The 13,484-nt window shown below is 35.4% G+C and overlaps 1 protein-coding gene across 1 annotated transcript in view; it reads left to right on the top strand.

Annotated features, from left to right (window-relative positions):
- galnt12 (UDP-N-acetyl-alpha-D-galactosamine:polypeptide N-acetylgalactosaminyltransferase 12) overlaps positions 1-13,484 on the top strand; it is a 36,870-nt gene that overhangs the window by 19,729 nt on the left and 3,657 nt on the right. Inside the window, exons 7-9 of the mRNA XM_039736491.1 lie at positions 3,090-3,221; positions 8,228-8,341; positions 9,894-10,049. Coding sequence (XP_039592425.1) covers positions 3,090-3,221; positions 8,228-8,341; positions 9,894-10,049 — 402 coding nt within the window. The remainder of the gene's footprint in view (positions 1-3,089; positions 3,222-8,227; positions 8,342-9,893; positions 10,050-13,484) is intronic.

Genomic DNA, 13,484 nt, shown 5'->3' with positions numbered 1-13,484 from the left:
TTATGGCACATTGTCAGTAATTGTTCAATGATATCTGAGTGGAGGGCAATTCTGATAATCAAGTACTTTGACACCTTGCATTCTTTATTAGAATAATTCTGTCTTTTTAATGCAGTATATGAATTTGAGTATATAGTTTCTGATGAAATTAATTGATATATTTTTTTCAAAAAAAAAAAAAAAAGTGGGGCGGCACGGTGGCGCAGTGGTAGCACTGCTGCCTCGCAGTAAGGAGACTGGGGTTCACTTCCCGGGTCCTCCCTGCATGGAGTTTGCATGTTCTACCCGTGTCTGAGTGGGTTTCCTCCCACAGTCCAAAGACATGCATTGGCGATTCTAAATTATCCCTAGTGTGTGTGTGTGTGTGTGTGTGTGTGTGTGTGTGTGCGCGCCTCTGTGGTGGACTGGCACCCTGCCCAGGGTTTGTTTCCTGCCTTGTGCCCTGTGTTGGCTGGGGTTGGCTCCAGCAGACCCCCTTGACCCTGTAGTTAGGATATAGCAGGTTGGATAATGGATGGATGGGAAAAAAAAAATTTGGATATAGCCACTTCACCAACACATTTTGCTTATTTCTAGCCTTTCAGCAACCATGCATAAGTCTTTAGATAAGGGTACATAAATTAAGAAAATATAAAGAAACACTCTTCTTATGTGCTATGCTTTTTGAGTGTGACAAAGCATTCAGTAAAAAGTATATATAGCCCATATGAAACATCTTTTTACTTAGTATACATTGAACGAAAGAGATGTCACCATTTCAATTGCTATTTCTCATTTATTAACATCAAATTAACATGTTATAAAATAATTCACAAAATACGGTAGTTGTACATACTCTGGATCGTGCAAATTCGTAACTTTGTACAGTGTATCTTTTTTACTACATGTAGTACCAATTTCCAAACTTAAAGTAATGTTTATTTTATATTGTCAGCTGTATTGCCACTGTCTCTCTGCCTTTCATGAAAAAAGTGTGTTAGTTTTAATTCCAAGCAGTTTCTTGTATACATACACGTTCATTGTGTATCTATAACTGAGCATTCTTGAATTTTGTATGCTCTATTTCTAATCACAGTCTGTTACTTTAGAAATACTGAACAGCATATTTTTCATTACTCCAAAAAAAGGCATCGGTGCAAACATTAATACATCCTACAGATTGGACAGTTTATTCAGTATTATGTTTCATGCCTTTATTTTAAAATATCGGCTTGAAACAAATTGTGAAACGATGGAGAATAAAGCCTTAATAAACACACACACCCAGTTTAACTGCCATTAGCTGTACTTGCTCGTGTTGGTTATTTGCTGCCGAAATTCCATTCTTCCATGTTGTGTAATCTTAGGCCTCAACAAGAATTAACATTCAATCTTCTTACGTTGTGTATTACAAATTCCTCCAGCAAACCAACCAGATACCAAGAGCTTCATTCCTTCCACTTCTATCACAAGTACACCTATACACTCACTCATTCTTTACCTTTTTTTTCAACATACTCCAACCATTTTTGTATTTTACATCTGGTTTTACACATTCACAGAATTAGTGCAGAAGAAGTAAATACATTTTTATAAAGGTGGAGGCCTGTTTCTAGATTGTGAAAATGATTAATTTGAATAGAAGCAATCATGTGCAGTGTGTTATTGTCAAGATTGGAACACCGCTAAAATAACTATTGCCTTTTGGTGGCAACTAAATTAAGATTATGGTCTTATTGCAACATGTTTAAAAGTGTGTTATAACTATTAAAAAGAGTTTAAAAGAAATAATTTCCAAGCCTTAACTCCATTTTGATGAGCAAATTCATCCATAAATAATTAAACATGCTCAATTCAGGCACACACTCATTCATGCGGTGCCAAATTTATATCATCAATTGGAATAACATGCATGTCTCTGGGAAGTGATAAGAAGACAAGAATCCTTTGAGCAAGACCAGCTCAGACATGGATAGATCATGCAGACTCGGCAAAGACTGTGGTCAGGCTGGATTTGAAACCATTACTATGGAGGTGTGAGTCCGCAGTGTTAACCAGTTTACCACCATGCTGTCATACTAAGTAAATATAACCTGCAATTTGTTAAATTTTTTTCATAGATATTGTAGAATCTTTTAAGTGCATATTTCATTGAGTCATTTCCACAATATCAGAAATTCAAAGGGAACTCGCATGGGCGTGTAGTAGAAAGAAGTGCTTGCAGTGGAGCTTCCGTCATTAAAATGTAGTTAAGTGGGAGGAAGGTTGTTTAAAAATTAAAGGCACTTAGAAAGTGATTCACTCTGTTAGCAGTTAGTGTGGGTGGAAACACAGCATGTGATGCAGCATTTTCAAATCTTTAAATTGAATTTTCTGCTGTCTGACCTATATGAATATTGTTATGAAATCTTGAAGTGTATGTATACTGGCAAGTGGATATAACAAGAATGCAAGCTCCTTCATAGATTATTGTTGATCAATTTTGATGAAATTTGTTCTTTTTTTTGTAATGCCCAGGGTATGATAAATTTGTTGGATTTGTAACCAGTCTGTTTTTATTTATTATAATAATTTATAACAAAGAACAGTGAATTTTGACAAATCATTATTTGTATTTGCATTATAACGTGGTTGTGATGTTCTGGTCAATATTTCAGTATCAGATTGAAAAAGCGCTTTGTTGTGATCAATATCATACGGATATTTTAAAATGTTTATTGTTTCAAGTTTGCAACAGGTCAGAAAGTGTGATTGTTTGTTTGTTTGTTATCTACAATGTGTAAGTTTCTCACGGGAGGTTTCATTTTATAGGATTGCTATAGCCTTTTTTAAAATAATCTAAGGTAAAAATAATCTACTGTAGAAAATAGCTCTAATAAAAATGAACATTACTTATTGTAATCAGTAGATGGCGCTCATGTTTTATCGGAAAAGCACATTTTTGTGTTATTTTATTTTGAATGAATACTGTATATATCTTTAATTGGAACCCAGCCTTAAAAGGGTTGCAGTTAATCATAGAATGCATGGATATTCAAACATACGTATTAAAGGGCACCATAGATGCTTACAATTGTCAATTTAATGTTATCCTCATGTTATTTATTTAGGAACCTTTTGGTGATGTAAGTGACCGACGACAACTTAGGGAGAAGTTGGGATGTAAAGACTTTAAATGGTACTTAGAAAATATTTACCCGGACATTCATGTTCCAGAAGACCGACCAGGATTATTTGGCATGGTGGGTAAACTCATGATTTATTCTATTCATTTCTAGTTATTTCTTATTTTTGGTATATTTTCTATAAAGCCATTAACTTATGTTAAGTTTAACTTCTCTGCAAACTAAATTTCTAAATAATTTATAATTGTATGCTTTAATGTTTTTAGGTTTTCTGCATAATTGATGACTTCATTAACTGCTATACATTAAACTGATTCTTATGCCCTTGCTAGTTTTAAAAAAGTTAAATACTGTAAAATTTATAGTGCAGATTCATCACAAAAATAATGAAATGTTTAAACTGTTCTATATATGTTAAAGATAAATATGTTCAGGGAATGAGAGGGGCATTTATATCAACTTCTTTGGTGCTTTTTTGTTAATTTGTGATGAGTCTGTTGGTTTAATATTTATCTGATATTGCCTTTTAAAGTCAAATTTTGTCACATACAAATTATACAATCGGTACAATATGTAGTGAAATAATTAGTTGCTTAACTCCAACAACTCTACCTTTTTAAGAAGAATGTAAAATGACAATAACAGTAATGCATAACTTTATAAATATTAGACATTATTAATAGAATTTTAAATATGTGATAAATAAACTACCTTGAGTTAAGTTGTAGATCCATCCATCCATCCATTTTCTAACCCGCTGAATCCGAATACAGGGTCACGGGGGTCTGCTGGAGCCAATCCCAACCAACACAGGGCACAAGGCAGGAACCAATCCTGGGCAGGGTGCCAACCCACCGCAGGACACACACAAACACACTCAATACTTATTCATGATATTTAAGGACTGTAGGGTAAAACGTTCCTCCTCAGTCTCACTGAACATGACTTTAGTTGTTTACTTGACCACAGTACAGAAAAGAAGCCATTGTTGGGATGGCTGGTATCATTGATAATTTTCTTTGTCATTTTCTGACATCTATAGGTGTAGCTATCCTTGAAGTTGGGGAGTGCACACCCAGTGATGCGTTCACCTGACCACACTACTTTGTGCAGGGCCTTGTGGATCTACAGTGTGCTGTTCCCAAACCATGCAGTTATACTTCCAGCCAGAATAGTTTCAGTAGCGGATGTGTAGAAGTTCTTTAGTAGCTTGAAATCCTTGAGGTGGTAAAGGCATTGCCATGCCTTCTTTACCAAGGTGTTGGTATGTTTTGGACCAGGTTAGATCCTCTGTGATGTCTACCTTCTCCACCCGAGTTCTGTTAGTTCTGAAGGTGTGGTAATGCCTCTGCTGTTTTCTCCCAATCGCCATACTGGAGTAGATTGTTGTCTTGACACAAGTGTGACAGACTCACCACAGCATCCAGAAAAGCCTGCCAGTTGTTGTTAGATGTTAGGTCTACAACAACTGTGTCGCCAGCAAACTTGACAATAATGTTAAGAGCCATGTGCAGCCATGCAGTCATATGTTTAGAGAGAGAATACAGCAGTGAACTTGGAACATAGCCCTGTGAAGTGCCTGTGTTGAAAATGAGAGATGATGAGGTGTGGCTACCTACTCGAACCACTCGGGGACTGTCTGTCAGGAAGTGAAAAATCCAGGTGCTCAAAAGCTGGTTCCTGAGCATGGTGGCAAAATTAAAAGGGATTATTGTGTTAAATGCAGAACTGTAGTCTATAAATAGCATTTGCACATAATTCCCTCTTTCGTTGTCCAGGTGTGCCAGTATTCTATGAAGGATCAAGGCGTTATGGATCTACTAGAGTGATATGTGAAGTGTAATTGGTTCAGTTCTTCAGAGAAAAGCATTTGTGATTTTAGACTACCACTCAATTGATATAGCACTTAGTGTGACAGAAACAATAGTCATTCAGACTGGTTGGACAGGGACAGTGGTGAATCTTTTAAAGCATGCTGGGTTAAGGAGAGATTCAATATTACCATGAACACTAATGCAAGCTGATCAGCACAGATCTTGAAAACACATCCTGGAATGCCATCCTGACCCGCTGCCTTCCTGGTGTTTCTTTTCCTAAAAGCTCTCCTTATGCATTCTGACAAAGTGAGCACCGTTTCCTCACTGAGCAGTTCTCCTGCCACATATGTGTTGTGTATCAGTGCCTTCCATTGGTGGCATTTACATCAAATCATGTGTAGAATTTAAGTGGTCATCTGCCAGAGAGGCATTTGCACTCACTATGGTGTGAGTAGTTTATTTATACTTCATTATTGTCCGCAGACCTTGTCCATATGCCTAGGATCAGACTGTTCAAATTGTGCTTTATTTTATAAGTGTTAGATACAAGACAAAGAAATAGTGGACACACACACAAAAGACTTTGGTATCCGTTGCAACTTTAACATCACCTCAAGGTGAATTTCTGCACTCACAAAGTAGCTTGCTGACCTGTACTGCACAAGAGAATTAAAGGTCACCAAGTTGTCATTTACAGAAAGTGCACCTGTTGCAATAGACGAATATCCACTAGTTCATTGTAGGTTGAAAGCATAGTAATTCTTTTTCCATGGGCATTAGCTACAGTGTAATGAGATATTTTTGGAACAGATTGGGCAGGGAATGCCCAAACAGGTTACATTTAAACCACAGAGGTAGTACAATACTGAACAGTTGTAAGATAGTTAATGTCTATTTAAGGAAAAAAATGGAGGGTGTCTTAAAATACCCAATTTTTTAAACCTGGTCTAACATTCCAGACAGTAATACTTATGAATGTATGGAAATAAAAAAAGTGTACATCAAAACTACATAAACTGCAACAGCGATCAAATCAAGCAGCATTGAAACAAGTCAGAAAAGGTAACACAAAACAATTTTTTTTTTTTTTTTGCAAGTATTAACAGAGTAGCATTTATTCTAATACTCAAAATAAACTGGCTACATCTAAGAGATGACGATGAGTTCAGGGTAAATATATATTATTATTATGATATGTATTGTTTATAAAAGACAGACAATGACAAAAAAGCAGATATTTAAACTTTCTTCAATGAGTTATAGGATATTTGTTGATAACAGAAATTTAAGAATTTGATAACAATGAAAACGTTTATTTCAAAAAATCTTGTCTACATAGTGGTGTTATAGTAGTAATTAGTTTTAATTAAACTAATAGCCATGGGATTATCATAAGTTCTACAACTACGATAATATTTAGTAATCTTGACAAAATTAGCAAATCAAGGTTGTTGTAATACTTGGAAATCTCAGAGGCAGAACAATAACTATAGACATTGACAGTGGATAACAAACAGAAATAAGTAACTAATTTGATATGAAAAAACTTGAATAAAAGGTAAATATGTAAAATTAAAAGGATTAAAGTTAACTTTTTTTTTAATTGACAAGTGTTGGGGTGGGGTGGGGAACAGATCACCAGTTAAAAAGAAAATTAGAAATGATAAAACACAGTCCATCATAATGATGCAAAAACGTAACTAAATTTTTAGTATTTTAGTAATATGTAACTGGTTAAAGAGGAAAAAAATGTTTAAAACAGTTAAGTACATATTAAGTTCAAGTTATTGTCATGTACAAGTAGTTGTCGACTTGCGACCATGTTTGGTTCCGACAGACTGGTTATAAGTCAAACTGGACATAAGACAGACGGGTATATGTATTCAAACCTCACCATATGTATAGTACTATATAATGTCATATTGTTTGTTTTATTTCCTTTTTATCAACATTCTTAGCACATTGTGTAGCTCTTCTTCTGTGTTTTTTTTTTTATTTATTTTTTTTTATTTATTATTATTTTGTTTTGTTATTACTGTTGCTTGCATGGGTGCTGAACCTTTTAACAGCTATACAAATCCTTTCTTTGTCTTTGTTATGTTACGTTATCAGTGTGAGCCTCTCCCAGTTTGCATTGTATTAACTGTGAGAGGCAAAATTGTACCGGCAGAGTTTGAGCACACTGTTTTCTCTTTTCCCATTTCAGCCTGTTAATAAAAAACATTAACAGATAAATGAGTTCATTGTGATTTCATTACCCTTTTGTGGCGGTTTGCACAAAGTGGCACATCGTGAGTCACAACACACAAGCTTTGGAGGTTAACCTGATTCAAAGCAAAAGCACAGCATTAAAGTGCATGCAGTGAACACTGGTTACAATGGGGTAACTTAGTCATATGTGATCACATTCACTTTCTTTCCTCCCTCATACCGCTTGATCACCTGTATTTTTGTGTCAAGATAAATGCCCTTTTTCCTGTAATTGTCAGACAAATGTAAGTGAAAGTAGTTGAAACTTCTGCAGGTAAAAACTGAGATTGAGTTGAATGAGTCACGGCGTATGGAGCTAGCCGGGTGAAAACTGTCTTTTGCCCGTGAGACACTGTAGCCGATGTAAGTCGACAACTACCTAACCATAGTTTATAATACATAGTATAATGAAATCTTTACTTGCATGTTAGGATAGTGCGAATAATATATTAGCAAAAAAGACACACGCAAACAGAGTGCCTCTAACATATTTGTGTGTGTGTGTATGTATGTATGTATACATATATACATATATATTTATTTGTTACTGTATTGGATGGAAAGAGAAAAGTAATTTTTGCCAGATGTCTGAGGGATGTAATTATACTGTTTGCCTTTCTAAGAAAGTGACTGTTGTATATATCCTGAACAGAAGGAAGCTGGGCACCAGTAATAATCTGTGACTCGTTCATCACTCTTTACAGTGCTTTATGATCTTGAGCTGAGGAGGTGCTTAGAGTGGACTCTGCTGTGCACCTGTAGAAGTTAGTGAGAATCTATACTTTCCTCATATCTGAGAAAGTAGAAGCATTGACGAGCCTTCCCGATGGTAGCCAAAATGTGTTCTGCTCCCTTCATTTGTGATAGTCACTCAAAGTAAAGAAGCCTATAAAAAGTATTCCAATTTTTTTAATACAGAGACTATGCAGAACAGTAAAAATGCTATTGGCTGTTTTTGGGTTATAGCCCTGTTCTTGTGAAAATATTTTTGTATTCTTGAATGTAATGTTTACTTATAATGTTGAAAATGTTTTTTGATTTCATTTGTCCTTTTAGCTTGTAAGCAAAGGCTTGGGAAACTACTGTTTTGATTACAATCCTCCAGATGATCATAATGTTGCTGGAAACAAAGTCATTTTATATGTTTGTCATGGCATGGGACAAAACCAGGTAAGCTGACATATATGTACTGTAGATATGGTAACTGAGCCTGTATGTATTTATATATGTATGTACAGTATATAGAACATCCTATTAAGGAGCATTCTATTGAGAAAGTAGATTCAAGAGTTGCTCACATTTTAAGTTGCATTTTGTTTCAGCTGTGGTGGGTTGGCACCCTACCCAGGATTGGTTCCTGCCTTGTGCCCTGTGTTGGCTGGGATTGGCTCCAGCAGACCCCCGTGACCCTGTGTTCGGATTCAGCGGGTTAGAAAATGGATGGATGGATGGATTTTGTTTCAGTTTGATTATTAATTAGAAGAAGAAATGCTCTTTACTAAACTGAACTTAAAGATAAACACTACCTTTGTACATATTTCTTAATAATCATTTGTTCACAACCTTTTTTCTGTTTTCCATGGAGTGATCTGTGGGTCTAAAAATTACTGATGTAAGACTCATAAAATTTATTGAAGCATTGGTGGGTATTTCAAATTGGAATGTGTACCCAAAGTATTTTTTAATTTGACATACATAATTGATTTATTACTTCAGTATTTTTAATTAATGTGTTCCTGTTCACCTTCAAAGTGCAAGAGTCTCTCAGACAGTGTGTTGATTAGTCTATTGTCATACAGCACCATGGATTCTATGTAGTTTAATACTGTCATCCTTCATGCTGGCTAAAGACCACTTGCATGAGCTGGAGACTACTGTAAGAATATTCCATGGCTGAAGCAATCAATAATAGATTTTTTTTTTGTTGACTCAAATGAGAACTGTTATGTCTGGCAAAAAATTAAACACCTCAATCTAACATACTGTATAAATCTCATCCCCAATCATTTAACATGCTGATGGCAATATGATGACTTGAGCCTGTCGACCAAAGAATAAATAAAGTATAAAAATTTAATATTTTAGAATGGCAAAGTCAAAGTCCAGTAGGCCATTATGAACATTGGGGCTGGACCTGAAGTGGGAGCTTATTCAAGGAAGCCCACCAGCATCACTGATTTAAAGTACTTCTGAATGGTGGAATGGGCTACAGTTTCTGTACGCTGATGAGTTTGATCAACTGTTACCATACATGTTTGGTTGAAGTAATTTTTGCTCAAGGGGATCACACCAGTTACAAAGACATTTTAACATTTGATCATTTTGATAATCAAACAAAAAAGACTAACTTTTTATTTGTTTTTGTATTTTTTTTATAATTGTGTAGTCTTTATTGACTGGGCACAGATACAGATCTGATCATATTTTAGGCAGAATTTTAATAAAATTCTAAAGAGTTCACAAATTTTCATCTATCAATGTAAATGTAATTTTAAATATCAGTGCATGCAAGACCTGATATTCAGTAGCTGAACTCGCTGAATATTGTTACATCTAAATATGCATAAATATTATTTCTTTTGATATACTGTATTATATCCTAATCGGCACATTAAATGTATCAACTGACAATTTATGTACATAGCTTAATTTGTTGCTATTAAAATAGTTTGTAGCCACACATTAATAGTATTTCCCTTTTTTTTTTTTTTTTTGACGATAGTTCTTTGAATACTCTTCATATGATGAAATTAGATACAACACCCGGGCGCCTGCTGCATGTGCATCAGTTGAACAAGGTAATGATTACCTGACAATGCATCTCTGCAGGAGAAACCAAGATCCAATCCCTGAAGATCAAAAAATTATTTTTCGAGAGGTGGGTACAGCTTTCAAAATCATAAAGTGAACCCCAGGTGTCACAAATATTTTCTCTTGGTTTAGCTGATATTATTTAAAGGTTGCAGGTAAGGAAGTGCAAAGCATGTTAGATTAGTTCAGATTATTCAGTTGGATTCGTTTTCATATTAACCACATTGCTGCAATATCTTATTAATTCGGTTAAGTTTTATTTTATGTCTGACAATGCACTCAAGTCAAGTAAAATTTAATTCTTTCTTGCCTGTCTCCTCACAAAAGTAAAGGTACCAACAAATTACATAAATGCACACAAGCACAAAAAGTGTGCATAGCAAGCATATATTTGTTCTTAAGATTGACTCTTCAACAACTTTACACTAGTAGGTACTGAGAACATTTTTATCCACAGTGAGTGCCAATGATTCTGTACTATTAGCCAAAAGTATGTCCCGAGTAGGAGGCATCTATACTGCCTTCACCTTCACCATCCTCTATTAGAACCGAATAGATGCTATAGCACAATGTGATGCAGCCTGTAAGAATGGACTCTACCATGCAACTGTAAATGTTTGTAAGAAGAGATGAAGAAATGTGTACTGTCTTTAGACGTTTGAGAAAGTAGAGGCACTTGTGAGCCTTTTTGATAAGAGCTTAAATGTATTGTGCCCACTTCACTTCAACAGCATTCCGTCCAATATAAAGGGCAATGTAGTCTGCCAGCTGCTTTTGAAGCCTTTGAATTCCTTGATTTTGCCAAAATTAGGGGTGAGCTCACTCTGCAGAAAATCCTGGTAATTATTAGGTCACAGGGAGAAGTTACTGAAACCAGTCTATGAATTAACATGGTGGTAATTTAAAAAAAAAAAAAAAAAAAAGGTATCCTTATTTGTAGTATACGTTGGTAATCTTTGAGGAACATACTGGAGTTCAGCTGGATGTATAATAATTGGAACAGTAGTAATTGTCCATATGTTCTCTGAGCAAGATCACTAGAGACTGTACACTGCATGTTGGCCAGACTGGATTGTTTTAATTTTTTTGAATAGTGTTTTATTTATTTTGGTTAAGTCTATCTGATGTCTGCTTTTGTCTGAGTATGACAGCTGGCTACTGTTGATTTGCAGTGTTATTTAAACTTGACTTGGTGAATCAATATTCCATCATAATAGAGCAACACATTGTCAATTACACCACACAAAAAAACAACAACTTGGAATATGTAATTTTTAAAAAGTAAATTTTATAATAGTTATGATATCCATTTTGAAATGCCATATTTAAAACAAAATTGGTACGATGAATAGAAGAAATTAGCAAAAATGAAAAATAATGTGAGATGTTGATTAAAAATATCATACAATTGAAGTGAAAAGTTAGGACTATCAATTTGTTTAAAAGCATAACAAACCAACACAATAAAAGATTTCTACAAATAATTAAGTGGGTCTTTTTAAATTTTATTTGTATCCCTGTTCCCACAAGGTTTCTATGTTTACATGCATATTAACTCTTTTAGGGTGGATGCCAACTTTTAATCAGACGGTGGGGTCGAGGGCGGTAATCAACTGAAAATGGTGACAAAACCTGCCGTTACATTGTAGTTTAACAGTCTTTGCTAGAAGGAAAGTGAGCCTTGATGGTCTAACTGAGATTCCCTGTGCTGGAGTGAGTAGCGAAGAGCAAACAACAGCAAAAAGGGTATCGGCATTTGACAAGAGATTGGAGTGAAAATACTCCGTGGACACCATTTTACATATTGTCACTGAATTGGACCCTGACTGGTTGGGTGCTGATTTTGATGCAAGTGATCTGGAGAGCGAGATAAAAAAATGAAAGTGAGGTATCTGCGTCAGCTGATCAGTCCCCAGCTGAACACATTAACGTAGCTGATGTATCTGTGGCAACATTCACCTGGGTGGACCGTCACTTACAATGACAAGAGGTACAAACCAGCATACATCGCACTGTGACCTTGACTGACGCTACCACTGCTGGCTCCCAAAGAGAACTTTGCCAGCTGTGAGTGGCTCAAGCCACAAGAGACAGCAAACTGGTTACCACAGCACACAGACACAGACATTTTATGTTGATTTATATGTGAGACTATAGCTTTGTGCGCTTTCCAGAAAAGTGCCTTTTTTGGAAAATAAATATTCAGCCTTCAAAGAGTTAAACTATGTAATTTGCAAAACACCTAGGGTCGGTTGCAGTGTACTAGGAGTTCGGGATGATCCCTTACTGATCTGGCCCTAGTACATATTTATGGTAGCAAGACTAAGTTTTGGGTTTACCAATGGTGCAGTGTGCCTCAGAGCTGCAAGCTAGCAGTGGAAAAGTCTAAGATTAAGTGCATTTGCAGTGTGCTTCTTGGAGTTTGAAAAGTTGAAGACTAACTTTGGTCTTAATACAAAGGGTAATGTTACAAAATGAATTCCACATGCATCAGACACACTGTTACAGTCATGGGGGAAAAAAAATTAAAACAATATTGTATTTTTATATTTGGACCAAAGTATAGCATGACACTGAATCAAATATATTTAACTCAGTGCCACAGAAAAAGAAAAGCATTTTATGGAAATACTTTATATTTTGTAATGTAAGAAATAGAAAAATATGTGTCAACATACATTTGACTAAATCTTCAGTAAAAAGACAGAGTACCTAATTAACAAATTACTTGGTTGCCAGTTTGGTAAGTGCACATTGAAAGACACTGCCTGCTTCTTTCATGCTGTATTCCTACAGAGTGTTTTGGAGATATATTTCTGGGTGTCTTCCAGATCTGATAAGAGATCTCTCACAATATGTATTATGTAGTGCTTGTGCTTAACTGTTAAGTTTGCAATGCAATGAGACATTCTTTATAAATGTTATCCTGCCTATGGCTAAGTATTTTATGCGCTTTGATGACTGTTGGATTAATTTGGTTATTCGGAAAAGCTTGGCGTATAATGAATGACAATAATCAACTCTTCTGTATTACTCAGACGTAATTGGGACATGAGTTACAGCAAGACAGATTAAGGCCCCATAGTATCACTTACATATATTTGGACTCCATGAAGATCACATATAAAAATAAAATGTGCTTCTTCTAGGAGAATTTGAGTGTGCAGCCAATCATACATTACACCTTTCACCTTTGGAGATTTTGAGTGCAATGTTACTCATACCTTACATCTGGGTGTGATATTAAATACACATAACTGAAAATGTGTTGTGTGGAAGAATGTGAGGTACTGCTGAAACTCTGTGTTTTTTTTTTTTTTTTTTTTGTTTTTTTTTTAAATTGCATATGAGAAAGCCCGTTGGTGACTAGAATCCCAAGGTGTGTACTTGGGTCACCTTGATGGTGGATCCACCTATGATATACAAAGAGAAAATTTTGCTTCAGATATGATATTATTGACATATGCTTCTCAACATAATTTTCCATATAGGGACTTCTGGG

Source organism: Polypterus senegalus, chromosome 15 (genome assembly GCF_016835505.1).
Source record: "Polypterus senegalus isolate Bchr_013 chromosome 15, ASM1683550v1, whole genome shotgun sequence".
Taxonomy (NCBI): domain Eukaryota; kingdom Metazoa; phylum Chordata; class Cladistia; order Polypteriformes; family Polypteridae; genus Polypterus; species Polypterus senegalus.
The sequence above is the reverse complement of the archived record's forward strand: the minus strand, read 5'-3'. Positions and strand labels throughout refer to the sequence as shown.